At 41.2% G+C, this 22,913-nt stretch overlaps 2 protein-coding genes across 2 annotated transcripts; both read right to left on the reverse strand.

Moving 5' to 3' along the window:
• Positions 1-12,515: 12,515 nt before the first annotated feature.
• On the reverse strand, positions 12,516-13,548 carry LOC147612919 (uncharacterized). The gene is made up of 4 exons (XM_086782124.1): positions 13,498-13,548; positions 13,075-13,417; positions 12,778-12,986; positions 12,516-12,693 (listed from the first exon to the last, which is right to left on the reverse strand). The coding sequence occupies exons 2-4, from the start codon at positions 13,399-13,401 to the stop codon at positions 12,516-12,518; spliced, it is 714 nt and encodes a 237-aa protein (XP_086638250.1). The 5' UTR covers positions 13,402-13,417; positions 13,498-13,548.
• A 9-nt stretch (positions 13,549-13,557) lies between these two features.
• LOC147612920 (uncharacterized) lies at positions 13,558-18,058 on the reverse strand. The gene is made up of 8 exons (XM_086782125.1): positions 17,859-18,058; positions 15,627-15,831; positions 15,260-15,534; positions 15,124-15,174; positions 14,848-14,970; positions 14,546-14,751; positions 13,846-13,987; positions 13,558-13,561 (listed from the first exon to the last, which is right to left on the reverse strand). Exons 1-8 carry the CDS (start codon positions 18,056-18,058, stop codon positions 13,558-13,560), a joined length of 1,206 nt encoding a protein of 401 aa, XP_086638251.1.
• Positions 18,059-22,913: the final 4,855 nt, after the last annotated feature.

Here is a 22,913-nt window from a genome sequence, read left to right on the forward strand (position 1 = left end):
ATACCGCACTTCCCAACATATGATGATCTTAGAACAGCCTTTTTACAGAGATTCAGGAGGGAAAAGACTCCAACAGACATTTTAAGAAAACTCCGAGACATCAGACAAAAGAAGATGCTTGTAGAGGACTATGCTCAGAAATTCAGAATTCTGGTTGAAAGGTTACAAGGAAATGAGAGACCCACCAATGAGATGCTGGCCGGTTATTTTCTGAAAGGATTGAGAAGTGGGCTGAAAAATGCAGTGGCTAGCATTGATATTGCAGGTGGAATTAATGATTTAGTAATTGCAGCAGCTAGAGTAGAGAAAAGACTTGGAAGCGGCAAGGGCAAACACACCAGAAAGAATGATTCGGATTCAGATGACCAGCCAGAGTCAGCATCAGATTCTGAGCAGGAGGATTCAGAGGTAGGATCCGACAGTGAGGAAGAAGAGGTGAAGACAAAGAAAAAGCACAAGACCAAAGCAAAGCAATCCAAAGAGGAGGATTTGGTAAGTAAATTGAGAAAGATAGGTTATTCTGTTGCAGCACCAAAAGAAAAGAAGTTCTGTGAAATTTGTGATAAGGATGGGCATACGACAGCTTTATGTTGGTATAATCCCAAGAACAGGGGTCAGACTACACCTTATGCAGGAAGAGGCAGGGGTGAGGTTGCAGTAAACCAGGCTATTCCAATTCGGGGCAGAGGAGGATTTCAGAGACCAAGAACTGATAGACCACCATTAAGGGAACAGGAAAACAATGAAGGAAGGCAGGCAAGAGTCATGCCTTGTGTTTATTGTTCAGCACCAGATCATTGGATAGGGCCAAATTGTGCCTTATGGGTAAAACATAGAGAAGAAAGAGGTGTCCCAGTGCTTAGGTATAATCAGAATAACCAGCAGGGGCAGCAGCAACCTCAGAATCAACCAGCAGCTCAAGCAAATGTAATCATGATTCAATTACAAGATGAACAGGTACAGCTCCAGCAAGGTCAAAACATACCTGAGCAGCAAAGCAAAAAGCATACTGAGGATACTGAGGGTATTGAGGATATTGAGGTATTGGCTGTTACCAGGTCTAAACAGAAAGGACCAATTGATTGGAAGGAACAAAAAGGCATCAGGGACCAGGTACAAAGAAGAATTTTGAAGAATCAGGATAAGCAAGAAGAATCGGAGTTGGAGGATGCAGAAGAGTTAGTTCTGCATCAGTCAGAAAGCAATGTGAAGATGAAGGATGAAAGGGACAAAGATTGGTTTGAGGTACTCATAAATTCTCCCTTGCAATTGTCATTAGATCAGTTGTTAGCTTTGGTTCCAGCATTTAAGGAAAGATTACTTAAAAGACTTCAGGATCAGCAGTCAGGAGATAATCCGACTTTGGTTCCAGCAGTTAATAGCATTGATCCAGCAGATGTTGACTTTGTGGTTCCTGTCATTAAGGTTGAGTACCAGGGCAGGGTGTTTGATGAAGTTCTTTTGGATGGAGGATCAGGGGTTAACATTCTCCCTGAAAGTGTATACAAAGAAATGGGTGCAGCAAATTTAGCCCCAGCACCATTTCAGGTGAAAATGGCAGATCAAACCAGGGTGCAACCATTGGGAATTTTGAAGCAGCAGGAAATTGAAGTTGCAGGTATGGGATTCTTGGTAAATTTTGTGGTAATCAGAATGTCAGAATCACAATCACCTTATGAAATGTTACTGGGTAGGCCTTGGTTTAGAATGGCTAAAGTTAAACAGGATTGGGGCTTGAATGTGGTGGTTCTGACCAAGGGGAAGAAGAAGATTACTGTAACCATGCAGGGTAAGAGAAATATGTCTCTTAAAGAAAAGCCATTGTTTGCACAGACAATTAATCTTGCTGCAGAAATAGAAGATGATGAGGAGGAACAGTTTTTAGTGGCTAATCCAACAGTGGTGCCATTATTTGATGTTGATGTAGAAAGAATATTGCAGCCTGTGGAATATCAGAATCAGGAAGAGTCTGAGTTCTTGCCAGGTCAAGAGATTGAAGGGACAGTGTTCAGACAGTTGCTGGAACAGCACACAGAGATTGCTACCAAGGAACAGATGGAACAAGAGCAAAAGGAGGCAGGAGAGATGGCTGTAAGGATTTATGACAAGAAGTATGGCACGTCCAGTCGGGTTAAAGAAGATGATCTTAAGGAACTGAATTTGGGTACAGATGCAGAATCAAGGATGGTGAAAGTAAGTGTGCAGGTGGAAGGACAATTTTTGGAGGATCTTTTGCAGTTGTTACAGGACTATATAGATGTCTTTGCTTGGGAGTATTCTCAGGTGAAGGGTATAGATCCTGCATTACATCAGCATCGGATTAATTTAAGAACAGATGCAGTTCCAATGGTGCAGCAAAGGTATAGGATGAATCCGAATTTTGCATTGCAGGTGAAGGAAGAAATAGATAAGTTGTTGGCAGTCGGGTTCATTAAACCTGTGAGCCAGGTGACATGGTTATCTCCAATAATTGTGGTGCCTAAGAAAAATGGGAAGCTGAGAGTATGTGTTGATTACAGGAAACTCAATGCAGCAACCATAACAGATCCTTTTCCAATGCCATTTTGTGATGCAGTGTTAGATGCTGTAGTAGCAGGTCATGAAATGTATAGCTTTCTGGATGGCTTTTTAGGTTACAATCAGATTAGTGTTGCTGAGGAAGATCAGCATAAAACTGCTTTCATCACTGAGTTTGGTGCATATGATTTTACTGTTATGAGTTTTGGTTTGAAAAATGGACCACCATCCTTCAATTATGTGGCACATAAGGTTTTTGAGCCACACTTACAAGACTTCATGAGAGTATTTGTTGATGATTTCTCTGTCTTTGGTAAGAAGGACTTACATCTGATGCATCTGAAGTTGTGTTTGGAGAGGTGTAGGCAGTTCAGACTGGCCTTGAACCCTTACAAGAGTGTGATTGCTGTGAAGAGTGGGATTTTGTTGGGCCATGTGATCTCACAGGAAGGCATGGCAATTGATGTGAAGAAGGTTGAGGCTATTCAAACAGCAAAGTCTCCTACTAATGTGAAGGAAGTAATGAGGTTTGTGGGTCAGATTAAATGGCATGCCAGGTACCTCCGATATTTAGCCAATATTTGTGCACCATTGACACATTTAACTAAGAAGGATGTGCCTTTTGTGTGGGCTGAGCCTCAAGAGAAGGCATTTCAATTGTTGAAGAAGATGGTAGCTGTTGCACCAGTTTTGCAGCCACCAGATTGGACTCTACCTTTCCATATTTTTGTTGATGCCTCAGATGTAGCACTAGGGGCAATTCTGATGCAGGAGAAGGTGAAAGGATGGTACAGGCCAGTATTTTATGCCAGTCGGATATTATCATCTGCAGAAAGGAATTATGCTGTGACTGAAAGAGAAGCTTTGGGGATGGTATATTCCTTGAATAAGTTCAGGCATTATTTGTTGGGGAACAGGGTAATATTTCATGTGGATCACCAAGCTCTGCTGTATCTGATTAAGAAGCCATTGTTGACAGGAAGATTAGCCAGGTGGATGCTTTTGTTACAGGAGTTTGACTTTGTGATTGTCCACACTCCAGGAAAAGAGCATGCTATTGCTGATTATTTTAGCAGGTTGGAAACTGGAGAAGCCCCAAGTGGGGTGGATGATGATCTACCAGATGCCCCATTGTTAGAAGTTCAGGTGGAAGTACCTATTATAAATTTGAGTGTGCAAACAGCAAGTCAGAGTGAGCAGCCAGTGGAGACTTCAGTGGAAGATAAATCAGCAGAGAAGACTGAAGTTTTGAAGGAGGTTCCAGTTGTTGAAAGGATGCAGGCTGAGCAGCAAAGTGATGTAGTACCTGACATTTGAAGAAGCAGCATCAAATTTTGTCATGTGGCCAGTATTTTCTGATCAAGGGATTGTGAATTCAAGTCCGATTTCCTTGAAATCAACCACCGGGCTGTGCCATGTGTTGAACTACAGATAGAATACCTAATAGTTACCTAATAGTTGCTTAGTCGGATATATGTATCTTTGCTCAGTCGGATTGTTGCTCAGTCGGAATTCTACTCAGTCGGAATTTTACTCAGTCGGATTTCTACTCAGTCGGAGTTTGTTATGATCTGATTAGTCGGATATTATCTGTTAGTGTCTTGTGACATTCTAGTTACAACTGTTTAAAACTGTCTGAAGTCGCCTATTTATAGGGGCTTTGTAGTCGTCTTTTTCAAGTAGTGAGTAGCAAGTACTAAGAGAAGAAGGAGAAGGCAATGTATGACTTATCTTGATCAGTCAGATATGGTATTTTAGTTTCATTCTGTTATTCTCTATCTTGTTTAGCAAATCTCTGCTTAATCCGTGTTCTCTATGGAGGAAGATGTTTGTGTTTAGTCTGATGTGGGAATTGAAGTTAGTGTTACCTAATGGGGGTGTCTTTGCTGTGTCAGAAGTAGTTAGTTGTGTTGTGTTTGTAGAACCCCAAACAGTTGGTTTCTATGATCCAAGTGCATGTTTCTTTCTTGATCTGACCAAAGGACTCACAGGTTTGGTCAGATCAGTTCAGTCAGTATAATGACCCTGACTACGTTAGAGTCAGAATATCTTGGAGGAATCGCCCGTGCTTTCCGGGCGAGGGAAGTTTTTTTGGGTTCGATTTTGGAAGAACCGAGGGATTAGTCTCTTGTCCAGATATCCATGGGCGAGGCCTCGAGTGAGGGACCCTGCACCGCATAAGGAGTGCTACTTCCGCTGCTAGCACCCCCGAATCCGTTGCATGGAGGGGACAGGGATCTTTCACTACTAGAGCTAAACTAGTTTTCCTTTGACCGAACTCACCAAGAATCTAGTTGGACAAACATACAAAATGATGGGTAGATTACCCTCATGAGAGATCGAGGACCCTCATTATGAAACTGGGAAATATGGAAGAAGGGGTTTTTTGAACCAATCTCAAACTGGGAATTTTACTTGCATTGGAACCTCTGTTTTTCATTCAAAGGACTGTTTTATGCCAGAATGCTGGAGGAAGCATTTGGCATATGTTTTACTAAGAGGAGGTTCGTTGGAACAGCTGACGCGGGGAGTCGTCAAGGGATTTTCCTCGCGGAAAAGCCTGCCGAGGTCTTGACCAGCCTCGGTACGGTTAAATTGGTGCACTTTCGATACGATGGGTGAGGACCGACGAAGCGGTCCCTGAGTGAAGTGGACACCTAAGGAGGATCCTAGAGGGTTCTGAGACCAGGTGATGCACGGGCTTGTGGTTGCTAGGACACCCATGCATACATCGAGGAAAATTTGGATGGACTCAAAGGAAAGATTTTTGGGAGCTAAATTTTGATACTGGATCTCATTGGTTGGCCAGCTGGCCTTCAACGGAGAGTCTAGAGGACACATTTTGTAATACAATGAACTCAGAATATTGGAGAATGATGAGCAGTAAAATTATGATTTCTATTGAAGGATTGTTTTAAAGCCAGCCGAATCAGCTAGCCGAATCAGCTATAAATGGCAATTTCATATTGGATGTGTATGTGGAATGTCTACCTTAATTTTTGCATGAAACACCGGCTAGGGGGCCTGGGAACTCTTTTCCTCGATACCCGAGCAAAACATAACCAAATCTTTATAAAGGAATCCCACCAATACAGTGGTGGTTGGCTAACCCATGGGCTGGATAGGCTGGATCGAAGGATTCCTGTGAAACAACTAGATACGATCAGTTACGTTAATTAAATTAAATCCTGAGAAGACCTTGTTTTGTGGGAGGGGATCAGCGCGGCGGCTGTGCCTCATAAATGAGGAAAAAAGCGATGATTCCATGGACCAAGTGCAAGTCTTTTCTTGATCTGACCATGTGACTTCAGATTGGGTTAGATCAATTTAAATAGTTAAGACTTTGACTCGTTAGAGTAATTCCCCCGTTAGAAGATTTTCCCATGGCGGAATTGCCCGTGCCTTCCGGTCAGGGAGTTTATCCGGGCTTGGTTTCGGAGGAACCGCCGGGCTAGTCTCTCGTCCCCCGACATCAGTGGTGGGCGAGGCCCCAAGTGTGGATCCCTTCCCCGCGCGAGAGGCCGACGTCGCTTCTACCGCCGTCGAAACCCCAGAGGGGGGATCTCACAGCTGGTATCAGAGCTTTGTTGAAAGCTAATAAGGATAAGCAAATGTTTATCAAAAATTGATAATAGAAAACTCAGAAAAAGCATTTTCATATTGTATTTTCATTCCGTAACGCTTTATTCCAATAAGGAGAAGATAGTAGCTCCCTTGGCAGCAGTAAGGGAACATCTGTATCATGGCATGTCTATAGCCCAGTACCATTGTCTTATGCGTCTCCTGAGGAGATTTTGATTTCTGGAGCCGAGCTGCTCTATGTACATATTGCAACTTTTATATAAATAAAGAAATGTTTTCTGGAGAAAAATTCTCTATCGTATCAGTGATTGTTTATGGACGAACTGTTAAAGAAAAATCTATTATCGAAAATATGTCATAGATCTCCAATACGATCATTTATCTTGTTTAAGAAATTATTTTCTGAACCTCTTAAGTCTTAGGGACTCGTGGACAATATCAAAATAAAAATTTAATAATATATCATTTTTGGCAGAATCATGAGACGAGGAAACCATGGCCGTTAGCCAGACCCTCTCTCTGAAGATGAAGAGCTTGACCCCAACGTCCACAAGGCTCTTCACAGAACTCAGCCAGTACCCTTCAAAGGAGAAGGGAAGAACCTGGGCGAGGCTGTGGAGAAATGAGTCGAAGCTATGGAAGAGTATTTTGATGTCACAGGCTACAATGAGCGGAGCAAAATGACTCTTACGAGGCTGAAAATAGTGGAAATTGCCAGGGTGGCATGGAGGAACCATTGTGACACCAACCATCTGGATAGAAATACTCAGTCCTGGAACGATCTTAAAACCTATTTGAGATAGAGATTTTGTCCCCTAGGGTTTTTAGAAACCAAAATGAATGAATTTTTAGAGCTGAAGGAGGGGAGCAAAACCATCGAAGCATATCACCAGGCATTCGCTCTTCTACTCAAATATTCACCACCTCTAGATGAAGAGTAACTCATGGCCAAGTTCATTCGGGGAATAAACGAACCCTTAGACACACTGGTCAAGAATTCCAAGCTAGTGTCCATGGCAGAGCTGTCATTGTAAAAGTCCCGCCAAAGCTTTGCCAAAGTGAGCTCCCTCATCCTTCAAGAGATTTCAGACACCGGAAAGTTCTTCCAACTTTCCGCCTTCAAAGAGACACCAAGGTCCCAACCAGAATCTGGAGACGGGAAGCTTCATAAATGAAGGAAGACCTTTCCCTCTGTAAGGTTCCCCCCTTCTAAAATAGGGGAAACACTTAAGATAGTCCACTAAGTCTTAACTTGGAGAAAAGTTCCTATTTATTGACACCTTGACCATGTAGAGATTCAAGGATATGATTCATAGGTAAGACCTAGTCCTATCCCGCAGGGGGAACGTGATCTTCTAAAAATCAAATCACCCATACGGTAATTGATCATAAATTGGGCAACTACTAGACTTGATTTCTAGAGGCAACGCTTTTTTTCTCATCCATGTAGAGATTCAAGGATATGATTCATAAGTAAGACCTAGTCCTATCCCGCAGGGGGAACGTGATCTTCTAAAAATCAAATCACCCATACGGTAATTGATCATAAATTGGGCAACTACTAGACTTGATTTCTAGAGGCAACGCTTTTTTCCTCATCCATGCAAGGCACAGCCGCTAGCCTAGTCTTCTAGAATAGAGTTGCCCAAGAACCTATTTATCTAGTGTAGGGCTTTCACTTAATCTGTTGGAAAGCTACCCGACTAATCGGGTCCACCCGTTCGTAGGATGGTGCCGTTGGGGAATTCCATCCTCCCACTTTCCACCCTACTCACGCGTCAATTTGTTTTCTAATTAATCCTACCTCACTGTTTGACATAAATAAACATATTCCTTAATTAAGGCCCTTTTCACAAGGTTTGTTAAAACAGCCTTTTTCCACAGTACAATAATGCCAAAGACAAGATTTATAAAAAAGTTTATACATAAATCAATTTCATACAAGCCAAACCGGCTCTCTTATTCTTTTCCTTTATACTGCCGATGATCTAGAATTCGGCCTTCCAGCCTCTACATGCTGGGCAAAACCCTACGGGACCATATACACCTCATCGTCAGCCCTGGTGGTGAGGACTCAAGCCGACCTATCGCCCTCTCAAGCTCCATCACTCGATCCTCCCGCCCCTCAGAGGGATGTCTGCACACTAGGGTGGGCTTATTCACCGGACGAGCCTGGGCCCTCAGAACTGATAAAATGTTGCATTGGCCTAATTACTTGATTAGCTTAATGGATTTGAATAATGACAAGATGCTCACAAATGCATGGAGGCAGGAAATTGTACAAGTAAAGCACTTGTTTATTATGCTGCTTAGGAATACAACATGGATGGGCTCTCACAAAGCAATGCACCAAGTGAAGTTCCCTCTCCCCTAATGGGCCTTTATATAGGACACCACAAGCCCTAAAGCTAGAGGCTTGTTTACACACACACACACCTTGTCCATGGCCCCTTTGTGTACACACCTATTTCTTAACACCCTCCCTCAATGCAAGCCATGTAAAGTGTGGACTTGAAATGGGTGGCATTGGCAATAGGTCTAAATCCCTCCCTTAATGATGAGTAAGGAATTTTGCCTTTATAACATAGGCATACAAAGAGATGTTATGGTTGTGTGGTTTCTATGATTTAGTCCCAAAATTGCTTATGGAGTAGGTCTTTCCTCTTGCTCATTGTTGCAAGGGTAGTGTCTAAACTCCGTACAAGGGTTTGGTTGTGGGTGGGAAAACATAACATAGAGCTCTTGTTGAGTAATTCCCCCAACTAAATGTGTTTGGGAATGAGTAAAGAGCTGAAAATGAGCTGAAAATTCAGCAAAGCACACACTTCTTGGTTTAATGGGGTGAGTGCATGGCTCATTGTGATGCCTATGCCTCTTACAAGAGTGATACCAAGAGGTGTTTAAAGTATTCATGAAATACAATGAATATGAGCACTTAATTGATGTATGCCCACATCTAAAATTCAGTTTAGGGTTGACAAAACTGAGGTACCATAGCCAAAAGCACCATACTTCACCTCCTTGCCTCATTGGTGGAGTGCAAGTGAAGAGAAGTTGAGCACAAAAGCTCACAAAAGATGAAAGTCGGTGTTGAGGCTTTAGGGTTTGCCGAGTTTCCCTTGTGCTTAATGTATGCACACAAAGGAATTAGGGTGAGAAAAATAGTGTTTAATAACACTTGAGTAAGGGTTTAGTGTTTGAAGGAACACTAAGAGAGTGGTTTAGGGTTTAATGACCGCCACTAGTGTTTAGCAACACTTTAATTAAAGCTTTAAAAGAGCTTAAGCTTCCAAAATCGATGGAATGGAAGGTTTAGGGTTCTCCATTTTGCTTAGTGGCTGCAAAAATCAGAGAATTGAGGAAAACATAGTGTTTAAGAACACTTTAATCAAGGTATTAGTGTTTAGCAACACTATTAGAGAGGGTAAGCGGTGTTTAATGAACACCGTAGCCAAAAGAAATGGTTAAGTTGCCCATTTTTGTGCTTAATGGATGCACAAATCAAAGAGGGAGTAGAATGAGTGTTTAGAAACACTTTAGAGGATCAATTAGTGTTTAGAAACACTAATTAGTGTGTAATTAACACTTTAATGAAGCTAAAAAGCTTGAAATGCCATAGCCTTGAGAGTATGGCAATTTAGGGTTTGCATGATTGTGCTTAATCATGCACAAATCAGAGAAGCAAAGAGTATGAGTGTTTAAAAACACTGAAGAGAGAAGATTAGTGTTTAAAAACACTAATTAAGTGTTAATTTTCCTCTTAATCAAGCTTCACAACTTGAAAAAACTCCATTGCAACAGTAGGCGACTGCTAATCTGCTTCCCCCGACTTCATTACTGAACCAAATCAGCTGAATATGTGTGGGCTTGATCGCCTCTTCATGGGCTTCAAAAGCCCTAAGACGATGGGCGACGAGATGGCTTCTCCCTCGCGCGATTACTGTACGACCACGGGCTGCAGCAGAAAACGCAGAAAATCGCTTTTCTCGAGAATGCGCCGCGTGCTGTGGACAATGTGGCTAATTGAGGTGATAGGCCTCTTAGCCCTGACCTAAGCTTCACTTTGTTAGTTGAGACCTCAAGGGGATAAGCCCTCCCTTGGCTGGTTGAGGTCCACCACCAAGAGGGGGTAGAAGACAAGAGTCTCAAAAAGTGAGAAAAGGGGGGGAAAATTCAAATTTGAGACTAATCAGGCTTAACTTTGGCTAATGCAACTCAATAATGAGTGAACCGGGCTCTGATACCATGATAAAATGTTGCATTGGCCTAATTACTTGATTAGCTTAATGGATTTGAATAATGACAAGATGCTCACAAATGCATGGAGGCAGGAAATTGTACAAGTAAAGCACTTGTTTATTATGCTGCTTAGGAATACAACATGGATGGGCTCTCACAAAGCAATGCACCAAGTGAAGTTCCCTCTCCCCTAATGGGCCTTTATATAGGACACCACAAGCCCTAAAGCTAGAGGCTTGTTTACACACACACACACCTTGTCCATGGCCCCTTTGTGTACACACCTATTTCTTAACAAGAACTAGACAGCATCATAATCTCTCGCCTCAATCGGCAAACCTTATTCTCCCAATGGTATGAGGGATACCTTGGGCCATTCCCGAGCTTTGCTTAACGATGCCGCCTGGCGACACAAGCATGGAATGAAGTTAGCATCGAAGTAAGGAAAAACTTGCACTCTTTAAAGATAACAATTTCAATGTAATTCATTGAATACAGCATTACTCAATTCGTAACTTCATACAATTTTGTCATTATTTTAAAAGGAAAAGATACACATTTATTAACACTAATATTTTAAAAAAACTCTTCTTTAAAAGATAACCAAGCTAACCTGGCCACCATTTCCTTGAGGAGCTTGTAAAGGGAGGGTTGGGGCCGCGTATCGGGAGCATCTTCTCTAATCTCGTTGTTGCGTGCTCTTCTCGAGGCAATATTTTGACGTTTCCGGGAAGGGGCCATCTTGGACGTCGTCTTTTAGGGCTCGCTGTCCCCACGATCAAAACGCTTCAATCGGATCTCAATTTCTGAGATCGTTTGCTCACCATATGAACCCTCTCTTGAACCTCTTACTAAAGTCCACGCAAATGGGGGGGTGCGGGGGGGATTGTGAGATGTCCTTAACACAAAAACGTTTTGCTAAAGGGGAGAAGGGCTGAGGGCTACTGTAAGTCTCTTCACACGAGGGGGGGAGAAGAGTTAAGGACACTGCCTCCTAGCAAGAGGGAGATAGAGGAAAATTGCCTTATTTGAAAAGGGGCAGATGAGGGGTGGCTGCAAGGGGTGGCTGTACCACAAACAAGTACACTGCACAAGGATAGACGGCGGTACGGACGGCGGCACAACAGAGCATACGCTACGCAGAAATGCGTGTTGTCCATGGAGCACCCTAGGTGTTTATATAACTATGGGGTACGGGTATGGGCGTTGCGCAAAGCAAGGACGAAAGGATGGTGTACTAGCAAAGGCTGTAGATCAGTGGCCTGCATGGGTCTAGGGGAAAGGTATGGTGTTGGTTAATAGGGAAAGGAGTGGTACGCATGTACCTTATCTGGTCAGGGGCAGCATGGGTGTCCACGTAGTCGTACGTGTAGGGCGGTCATCCTTTGGTTCTTGTGCGGCCATCGTACAGGCACCCTGGTAAGGGGGATTTTTTTTTGCGAGCTTTTTTTGCCGAGCTTTTTGGAGCAATGAACAAGGAGTCCGAGCTTTGCAAAGGACCATGAACTTACTATGAGCTTTGTAAAGGACCAAGAACTTACTTACATATAAATAACAAGCTTTGAAAGATCAACAATATAAATTTCAATCTTTTGATAACTTACTTACATATAAATAACAAGCTTTGAAAGATCAACAATATAAATTTCAATCTTTTGATCCACATCATACTTATTGATATAGTTACATATATTCATATATGTAACTAAATTCATGCACCTCATACATATACACATACAAAATATACATATACATACATACATGCAAGAGCTACCTACATACATACTAATATACATACATACATACATACATACTTTCTTACTTAAAGGAAAAAAAACAATCCTTTAAAGATAAAAAATATATATATCGATCTGTAAAGTTCCAAACCATGAAAATCTCGATTACAATTTCTTTGATCCACATCATACTTATTGATATAATTATATATATACATATATCTACCTAAATTCATACACCTCATACATATACATATATACAAGGGCCACCTACGCAGCACTAACATATATACATACATTCCATACATACATACTTTCTTACTTACTTAAATATAAAACACAATCTTTTAAAGATCAAAAATGTATATATCGATCTTTAAACTTCCAAACCATGACAATCTCGAATACAAAGTCTTTTGATCCACAAATTATAGCATTCTTCTACATGTCATCCTGACCTAATGAGAAATCTCCCAGACATGCTTTGGCTACCTCCATGTCATTCTCTATCCCCATATAGTGCCTTTTTAACTCTTGGCATGCACGTCCCAAGCCTCCACATCCCGCAAAAACGTCCAAGACACTATCTCCTTCACTTGAGAAGGTCTCCACTAGCCACCTACAATGAAATACAATCATAAACGTGCATCTAAGTATTTTGAAAAAGTAGCTATGAAAATGACCAGAATGAAAATTGTCTCACCTAAAGAACATAGGAGATCTTTCTGCACCACCTCGAATGTAGCGCTCCAAGACCATTGTGCGTTGGAATGGATGCTTCTTATTCTTCTCAAAAATGAAATTTCGTTGAGCGTTGAATAACTTCTTTGAAACATTTTGCCCAGCCTCACGATCAATAATAGGGACATGGCAATTTACTCGATAGAACATACTAAGCGCCAATGTATCCACCTACCATAACGAGAAAACATTATGTTTGGATATCCATACCACATAACATGTATACACAAAGGGAAATATTTTAGAGATTATGACTTACCCGTTCTCCATTGTCATACAAATAACTTGATTCCACATGAACAGACATTGTTCGATGCATGACCAATCCAACTTTCTTTCCCATGGAATATATTTTAGGAAGTTGATCCATTAGACTCAAACACACAAACCAACCCTCATCAGCCACAAACAAACCAACAAAACTGAGTGTGGCACGTATCAATGATGAAGAAACTTGATTCCATGAGGGACACCCATCTGTATCTACATCAACAACTTGTAAACCTGTAGGAAAGTCAGCCCATACGAGGCGAGCCACTGTATCTGAGGGAGCACCTCTATGAGATAGAGCCTTGGGAATCTTCATCAAGAATTCTTCCACACTACATAAAAGATTTATGATGTTTGGTTTTGGTAAGTACAACTTGGAAAACTAATTATATGGTGAAATTATTCTTTTTACCTATCTGAGCCCTCCGAAAGAGTGTGGATGTCTACCAGCAATATGTGTGAAAAACATCTCTCACCTGCAAGTAAACAAGACAAAAAATGAGATGCATTTCGAAAGCACACACTTCTCAAAATAAATTTGCAATGGAAAGTACTCTTACTAGTCATGTCCATGATGTCACGTTGTCCTGACACCTCCCCCTCTTGAAGATGCTCTGGAGGGTCTCTCTCTTGATTTTCATTTGTGGGGTCTCCCGCTTGAACATCACGCATAATGTCAAGACGTCTCTTTGTTCGCCTCTCACGTTGCACTTGAGATGATGTAGATGTATGCTCTTGGTGTGATTGTGGCACTCGTGACAGTGGTGTGGATGGTTTTGGGGCCACGCGCGAGGATCCAACTACTGGAGACTGAGTCAAGATTGTTGGCTGTGGGGAAGGTATTCTAGAGTCTTCTTGAGTTGGGGGCTCTCTTTCAAGCTCAGATTGGCAATTCTTAAATTCTTCAAGAAATAGATCAAGATAATTAGTAAAAAGGTAAAAATCCCCATACCTTTTTGTATATGTATATGTATGTAGATGTATATGTATCTATGTATATGTATATGTACATGTATGTGTATGTGTATATGCATATGTATATGTATATGTATGTAGGTATGTATCTATGTATATGTATGTAGGCATGTGTCTATGTATATGTATGTGTATGTATATGTATGTAGGTATATGTATCTATTTATATGTATATGTATGTAGGTATGTATATATCAAAACTTAACAATGTTTCTTTAAAATCTAACATGCCAATTCTTAAATGTAACATGAACTTTGTATGTATGTAGGAATTTAGTGTATGTATGTAGGTATGTATTTATGTATGCATATGTATATATACATATGTATATACATATGTATTTGTATATGTATATATCTGTATGTATATGTATCTAATATGTATATGCATATGGATAGTTTACATATGTATAGGTAGGAAGGTTTACATAAACATATACATTTACATTTACATGCATATAATTTAGTAGAAAGCAAAAAAGTACCTTTTTCTAGGAGCTCCTCACTTGGAGGCACATGATTTAGAGGATAGTCCAACCACCAAGGACATCTCTTAAATTCCCAATCAGAAACCCCTCTCTCAACCCATTCCTTCGGATACATTGTTTCCGAGGAATTTGGATCTACCCATTCTTTGATTGCTTCCGTCTCTTCGTCCATTAGACCTTGGCCAATGAGTAGCTGCACCCACCTACATGTCCAAAATAAAACAAACAGTACTAAAATATTTTTTTAAAAGCGTATATGTATTTTCTACAAAAATGTAATGGCATTGGAAGATATATACCTATAGACAACCCTCTTTGCGGCATTCTCCACCTCAGGTTGCTTTTGGCCTTCCTTTACTTTTCCAATCTTTGCCCACACCTCATGGAAGGCCCATGGTATGTGTTTCAATCGCTCCTCTTGCACCCATTGCATAAATGGTGGGATGTAGATAACATCATCATATACCAATAAACCCTCCAAAATAGAGTCTGCCTCCCCTATTAGCTCTTCCCAATACAACTCTTTCTTCATATGCAGCAACGTCTTTTTGTTATCCCCAAACATCTCTGAAATTACCTTGTCCTTTGCCCTCCCGGTCATAAGCATTTGAAGCAATTCCGTCTTCCTATTTCAGCATCATACCAAACCCATAAGAGATTAGATATTAAGGTTAGTTTATGTTAAGGGAGGTTTATTGACATGTGACATACCTTTGAGTTGAAATCCGAGATATGGCGACTGTGTAGAGCTTTTCTTTGGTCAGAGCAACCAATCCCTTCTTGGACCAATCATAGTTATATACGAGTTGAAAGAATGCATCACCATTGGATGGGTTTGCAATTATGAGCATCTTGTACGCTCTATCTCGAAATGTTTGCTCTACACCACGTCTGGCTTTCTCACATTTTGTCTCATATTCTTGCAACCCCATGGCATGTCTATCAATGCATGATATAGCTTGCTTCACCGCATTTTCAAACGGTGTCTACGTATAACGAAAAGGACTCATTATCACTCACACGATTAAAAAACATTGATAATCCGTTTATTAATGATATTGGGAAATGCAAACACTACCTTCCACACAAGCTGTGCCAAGATTGTAGCTGGAGCATTGTACCATTGCTCTCCACTTCGTCGCTCCAAACTAAGCTCCATTAAAGCCCACCTCCTTACGTCTTCACCTAGGTAGTCCAATATGGATGATTTGTCCGCCATTCCAAATCGTTGAAACATGAAGATCTCATGTGACAATGTGGGTGTCACACTAGTGCGCACCAATCTGTGTTGTAAAGAGTCACAATGAGCTAAGAACTTAACTATGACTTCACAATGTCCATAATTAAGTAGAGAGAGATCACTTACTCATTTTGAGATTGCAAAGCCAATAGCAATTCTCCTTCTTGCTTCTTGTCCACAACCAAAAATTGACATTTGACCCGGACATGGCGTGAGGGGCTATGAGACCAAGCTAGAGAAAGCAAAATAAAGATATTACAATATATTACTTTTAATGTTGCATAAAATCACTCTATGACATTCAAAAGAACATACCTTCGCGCACTCGAGACATCCATGCCTTCACACGATGATTACCATCCCATACAAGAAACTTCTTACCACTGAGATCCTCCCACTCAGTTCCTCTGATTTCATCCTCAAATCTGTCATGTTGTACCACCCAGTTTGGTCCCCATTCTTGCAAGTCTATTTGTGTGACCGCGAAATACATAGAGCTTCCTGGACGTGTAAGTGAAACTAAAAAAGGAGGAGATGCTTCGACATAACCATGGCAGTCAAAAGAATCACGAAACACCTCAAGCTGGGTAGAAACTGTACAGATGGATTCATTTGGAATCAGCCTGCATAAAGGGACCAATGGGGTAGAGGAATTGCGTTGCACAAAAAACTTAGTGAATACATCACCAAGCAATCCCAATTCAATAGATTTTCCAAGAAGCCTTCTATGGGTCTCCCCTTGACCAGTACTAGATTTAGGAATCTCCGTGTGAGTTGGAGGAGGTGAGCTCATTTCGTTCTCCAACACAAGCACTTCTTCCTCATGACCAAGAGAATTATGCGCTTCTGTTTCCTCTCTAACAGGAGATACATGTGAGGACAAAGGTGTCCGTGATTGAGCTTCCTCGCTAAGAGTCAAACAAACACGCCCAGATCTTAGTGAGTATCCCCTGTTGTCTGTAAGAAACACACCAAGCCCAAGTAAGCATATCTAAAACAATAAAACATAATCTCAATAGAATCTTCGCTATTCACATCATATACCTTTCTTAGTCTTTGCCTGTTGTTTTCCTGCATTTCTTGGAGCCATCTTCCTTTCTTTTGCCCTGAATATGAGTAGCAAAAAGTTTGAGCTGAATCACACATAAACCCTACTTCATGTATATAGGAAAACATCAACCTCACACACAAACATCTCCTACTAGTGTGTGTGTGTGTGGGGAGAGAGAGAATAGCATAGACATGAAGTGAAGCCACGGATTATATTGAAGAGCTAGAGTTGCAATGGGCTCTTCTGGTTAGAGTGCACATTTGAGGAGAAACCAATAAACCTGAGCTTCCTAGCTTAATACAAGAGCACTCACATATGCAAGAAAGTAACTCAACAAGATTCCATAGACAAAGATAAACATAAACATAGAATCATGCAAGAATTAAGAAGAGAACTAGACAATCAAGAAGGAAGGATCTCCAAAGCTTGAGCTCAATAGGAGATTGTATTATGAGAAGTGACCTTAGACACCCTCATAAGTCAATTATATACAACTGGGCTTTGTTTATCCACCCACACGTGTCCTCTTTACATATACAAGACTTACATGGCCGACTTTCATTACAACAATGGGCCTTTGGCCATATACAACATGAAATATCTAAGCTAGGGTGGGTGGAGATTACAATTGTCTAGATTTCTCACTCGGAAGCGTTACTATACACGACGAGCAGTGTGAGTGCAAGAAGTTTTGGATGGCCTCATGTTGAAGTGGAGGATTTACTAAAAAAAATTAACATGCTGCACTGGAAAAATTCGACCATGAAACACTCCTTGAATGTCCTTTGATGATGGGGTGGAAGGTATGGAGAGATGCTTATAGTAGTCATAGATTTTCCTGAGTCAGGTCGATGGCAAAATCAATTGCTAATCTCCGAAATTCATTTTGAAGATAGATGTGCCACCCCCATGAGCTCTTTACTTCATTGAAACCTTCGAGGAAAGTAGCCATGAACATGTAGATTTTGTAAATGTAGATCTTCAAATTCCTTATGCTCACCCATGAACATGCTTATCACTTCAAGCATGCATTGTTCAATGATGGCTTCACTTGGCAATGAGACGGCAGCGATAGCAAATTTGGAAAGTTGAACGCCACCGGCTCCACCTCTTCAAACGCCACCGGCTCCACCTCCATGGCCTCTCTTCCAGCAAGTCCACTCCCCCGGCTCTGCCGGGGGAGTGGACTTGCTGGAGTAGAGGCCTGCCATACCCTCATCTCTGAACATGAAGCTAAAATAGTTGTTGAGAAGGTACTATATTGTTGGGAAGGTACTATATTTGGTCAATATCTAGTCCTCTTGAGAGCCAATTATTTTTGATCCACCCATGGATTGTGACACAAGCCAATAAGGACCTTGGCTTGGTAAGAATCCATGATTTCCTTTACCAAGTGAAAAGGTAGGGAAACATAGATCTTACCTATTGAATCTCGACACTTCTCTTGCTTAAAAATCCTACGGCCTCCTCCTTCTTCATACCAAGTCACTACCACTTCCAAGCAGCAGCCATGCAAGAGGAGACCATCACATGAGCAAGCATCATGCTTCCTCCCCCGACAAGAAGGCGGCTTTGCTGTGAACAAGCGAGCCTGATATATGAAGCAGATGCATGCACTCAAATGAGAGAGATGCAGGACTCTACTCCAGCAAGTCCACTCCCCCGGCAGAGCCTGGGGATGGTCTACGCTAGCGCAGACCATCCCTAGGCTCTGCCGGGGGAGTGGACTAGCTAGAGGGAGGCCATGGCCGGTGGTTACGAAAGCTACACCCTAAACCTCCAACGAAGCCGCTGCCGGCGCAGAGAAAAGAAAAACAGAGAAAAATCGAGAACAAAGAAAAAAAAAACTTACCTCTTTTGTCTGCTTCTGCCGGCGCATTCGTCTGCGTGGTTGCTGAGTTTTGAAAGAATCCTTCATGTACCCTAAATTTCTTCGTGTACCCTTTAAACTAAGCACCACATATGTGTGTGTGGCCTAAAACATACTTAGCCTAAAAATAGATACATATACACACACATATATGTATGTCAAAATGTATTAAGCTCTATGTGTTTTATTGTACACACGTACATTTTATAGTTTAGGCTATTTAAATATGTATATATATATTGATGTTAATAAATGTCTAAAAATGTATTAGGCTCTATGTGTTTTATTGTACACACGTACATTTTATAGTTTAGGCTATTTAAATATGTATATATATATTGATGTTAATAAATGTGTGTGGTGTGTGTGTAGCCTACTAGATATATAATCTAATATATTTGTATATCCTAAAATAAGTAAAAGACTAGTCTCTTTGTAAATACACACACACACTAAAATACATATATCCTCGTCGGGGGATTCTTAGCCTAGAATATATACAATATATTAATATAAATGTAAACGTGTGTGTATGTGTATTTACATATATCCCCATCCGGGGTTCTTAGCCTAGAATATATACAATATAATAATATAAATATAAACATGTGTGTGTGTGTTTACAAAGAGATAAGCCTGTTATTAAAATAACACTTAGAATCAATAAATGTTTATATTTGTGTATTTTTTTATATATTTGTAGATACATATACATTTGTATATTTTTTATTAAAAAATTTTATCGTGGTCATTCTCAATCGTGATTGCTCCACCTTGTTTTATCATTTCAACCACCTACATTCTCAACCGTGATTGCTCCACCTTGTTTTATCATTTCAACCTCCTCCATTCTCAATCGTGATTGCTCCACCTGCTCCTTCGTTTTTATATTTTCATTCCACATTTTCGTCTCTCCTGTCCTTTCTGTTTCACATTTTTGTCTCTCCTGTCCTTTCTGCATCTTCATATTGCCTTCCCCATGGAGCACACTGTTACCTTTGAGTGGGAGCTTGATGGCTGTAGCAAAAAATCTCAAACTTTAATACTTCTCCACCAGACCACGCTTGTCAGTCACAGATATCTACAAGGGTTTTTGCCTTCTTCACACACCCTTTCTGGAGTGAAAGCTACTAGGACCGATGGAAGCATACAGGAAAACATCGCTCATTATGATATGGAGGGCAATAAAAACTATCTCATAGATATTTCTCGAAGTAAAACATATATGCTACAATGTAGTCCTCTTTGTGCTGCTGATAGTCTTGATTCTAGTGCTGACGACATTGCCCAAGATGTCCGACATTTGGAGAGTTCAGTGGATAAAGAATTAGGGATACAAAACACCCATGTTCATATCTCGAGCTCCTCCTCTGAGAGTGACTTGAATGGCTCAGCAACTATTTTGCAACCAGGTGAAGGCACAAGCAATCCAAAAGGTTCAAAGCACAAGATCTCTGAAGATGAATGTATTGCTTCAGAGAGTATACTTTCGGTTCTTCGTAAGAAGGAGCAACCTTCTCTTCTGCGTTCATTGTTGGAAAAAGTTACTCGAGTCATCCAAGTCCAGGAGGTGCCAAGACATTATGATGGTGATTCCATCCTAGAGTTTCCACCAACATATGGCAAAATAGGAAATATGGATGGAATGGAGCAAAAATATGATGGTCACCTATGGACACGTCCAGTAACATCAAACATGTCTGTAAGTTGTACCGTGCGTATTAGCTATTGTGTTGGTACTTTGGAGTGTCATAGACTCAGCTGTCCTTTTTACTTGAACAATAAAAGGTATAACAACACCTTCTTTCATGGACATCTGACAAAAAAGATTGCAATTGGACTTTTGACAGAGGATGAGAAATCTAAAATAGTTTGTCACTTTTGTCGCAAAACTGCACATTGTGTGCAAGTGTGTAGATGTATTGTGTATTACGTAATGCCTCGTGACGCAACTATTACAAGAATGATGCTCCACACTGGGCTGCATGAACATCCAGTTCAGCCAGGAACTTCAAGGTCAATGTTGGAGCGCGTGAAAATGTTTGTTTCTCAAGTGCTAAAAACCCAGAGAAGTGCTGGTCCTCGAAAAATACAGATGGATATTGTGAAGGATATGCTATTTTCCTCCATGATGAATCAAAATGATGAGCTACCTACAAGTATTGGGGATCATGAGCTCTGCAATTTTTTGGAGGAGTTGAGTCCTCTTGTGGAAAACCAGAGGTGAGTATTCACTCTATACCTTAATTATATTTGGAAGTATTTTTCTACATTCGGTCCTCTCTTTATTGTGAAATTATGTTTTTTAGGTTTAGACGCATTGTATCCCAGGAGAAAAGAAAATTGATGCTAGCAGGAGAGGGCTTTGATAGCATCCTTCTTATACAGAGAAGATCTCGCTATTCATTTATACAAGGTAGCCGTTTCCCAGGACAAGGTGGCCCTGATGACAAATGTTATGTCTTTAAGATGTCTTTGCGAGGACCAGCATCAGGCGTGGACTTGGTGAATCGCATGCGGTGTGACAGTGGAGGTGACTTGTCAAAATCCTGGGTTTTGTTTGATCACACTCATCAAGTTTTTGGTTGGTCAACAATGGCTTGTCATGTTTACGACCCAAGGTGAGACTACGTACTCCAATTTTTTCATTTCTTTCATTAACCTTGAATGATAGCTGATTGAAAAAATTATCTCCAAAATCTTATAGTGTTCAAGAGCTGTTGACAATTGCCACATGCGAAATGAAGGAGGAGGATACAAAAAGCCAAGTACTATTTTGGGAAATGCTGAATAGCACAATGGAGCAATGCGGTTATGCACCCGCACACTTCTATGGGTTTATGGCTGATGAAGCAGGGTCTAATTGGTGTGCAGTTAGGACCATTTTCAATGGGGGTCCGCACAACATTATGGAGGACAGGGAGCGAACGTGCTTATTCCATTGGAAACAAAGTTTGATGAAGCATGCTAAACAATGCGTGAAGGCAGAAAGTCGACAACACCATATTGACTTGTGTGAAGAATGGAGATTGGCAACCAATAAGGAGTCAGCTTTCTTAAAAAGTAAAGAGATTCGTGAGTGGTGGAGAAATGGACATGTTCATGAGGGAAAACTATCAGTGATGGATACGTGGATGAGTTGGTGGGAAGTACGAATAGCACATTGGGGCAACCTCATGTCAAGGGTGAGAAATTTTATGGAGAACTGATATGTTGTATGGATGCATTTGCATTGGAGTCAATTTTATGAATTCTTGTATGAAACCTCTTGTGTGCAGGTGGTCTTAAGCTCGGTGGATTTAGCACAAACCCCTCGAACAAACTTATCTGAAAGTGTACATGGGAGTTGGCTTGCTGGTGAAGGATACAAGGAAAAGGTTAGCTTGTATGATGCGTGCATTTCAGATATGGCAAACGCTTTACTACAAAGTGCAAAGCAATATGCATATCAGATGGGGAAGCACAAAGGTGAGGGACCAAGCTTGAGCAAGTTGCTGGACAGGGTAGCAGCAAGGTCAAGACTGACACCACCACAAGTGGCTCGCATGGTCCATGAAACAGTAGCTAATACTCCTATGTATGAGGAATCAAGGCCTCTACATGGGGATAAGGAGACTATTCAACGGAAGAGGGTGAGGACAACGGAAGTAGACCAATGCTCACATCGTCCAGGTTATGTCATGCAGAGCAGACATCGTCAAAATCGGGGAACAGCAAGAAGAGTAAGTTTTGGAGATAGATCTAGAACAAACAGTGCAGCAAGTCCCGCTTCAAGGGGAGGACCAAAAAGTCCAATGACTGGAGGAAACAAAGATGTCGGACATGAAGAGCCTAAACAACATTATGGCACAATGAGCGGAGGACAAATGCATGTAAAGGAAGAGGCTGTTGGACGCACAATGTGGGCCATTAGACGAACCCCATTGAACTCAAAAGTCAAATGTTTGGGAGGTATTGATGGAAGACTTAAGTGCAACTCATTCATACAGGGAAGCTCTATTGGAGTTGTTGCCCCTAGCTTCTACTCAGAGCGACGACATCCTGGTCCGGGAGGGCCAAAGGCTCAAATGATGTGGTTTTGTCCTTCAGATGTTTCACACACATGGCATGTAGATCCAAACATAATATACAAGCCATCATACCCAGATATGTGGAAAGTGGATGTTGGGACCAACATAACCAGCCAAGAGGTAGATAAATTAGT

This window comes from Cibotium barometz, chromosome 44 (genome assembly GCF_041138505.1).
Source record: "Cibotium barometz isolate CiBa-2024 chromosome 44, ASM4113850v1, whole genome shotgun sequence".
In the NCBI taxonomy this organism is placed as follows: Eukaryota; Viridiplantae; Streptophyta; class Polypodiopsida; order Cyatheales; family Cibotiaceae; genus Cibotium; species Cibotium barometz.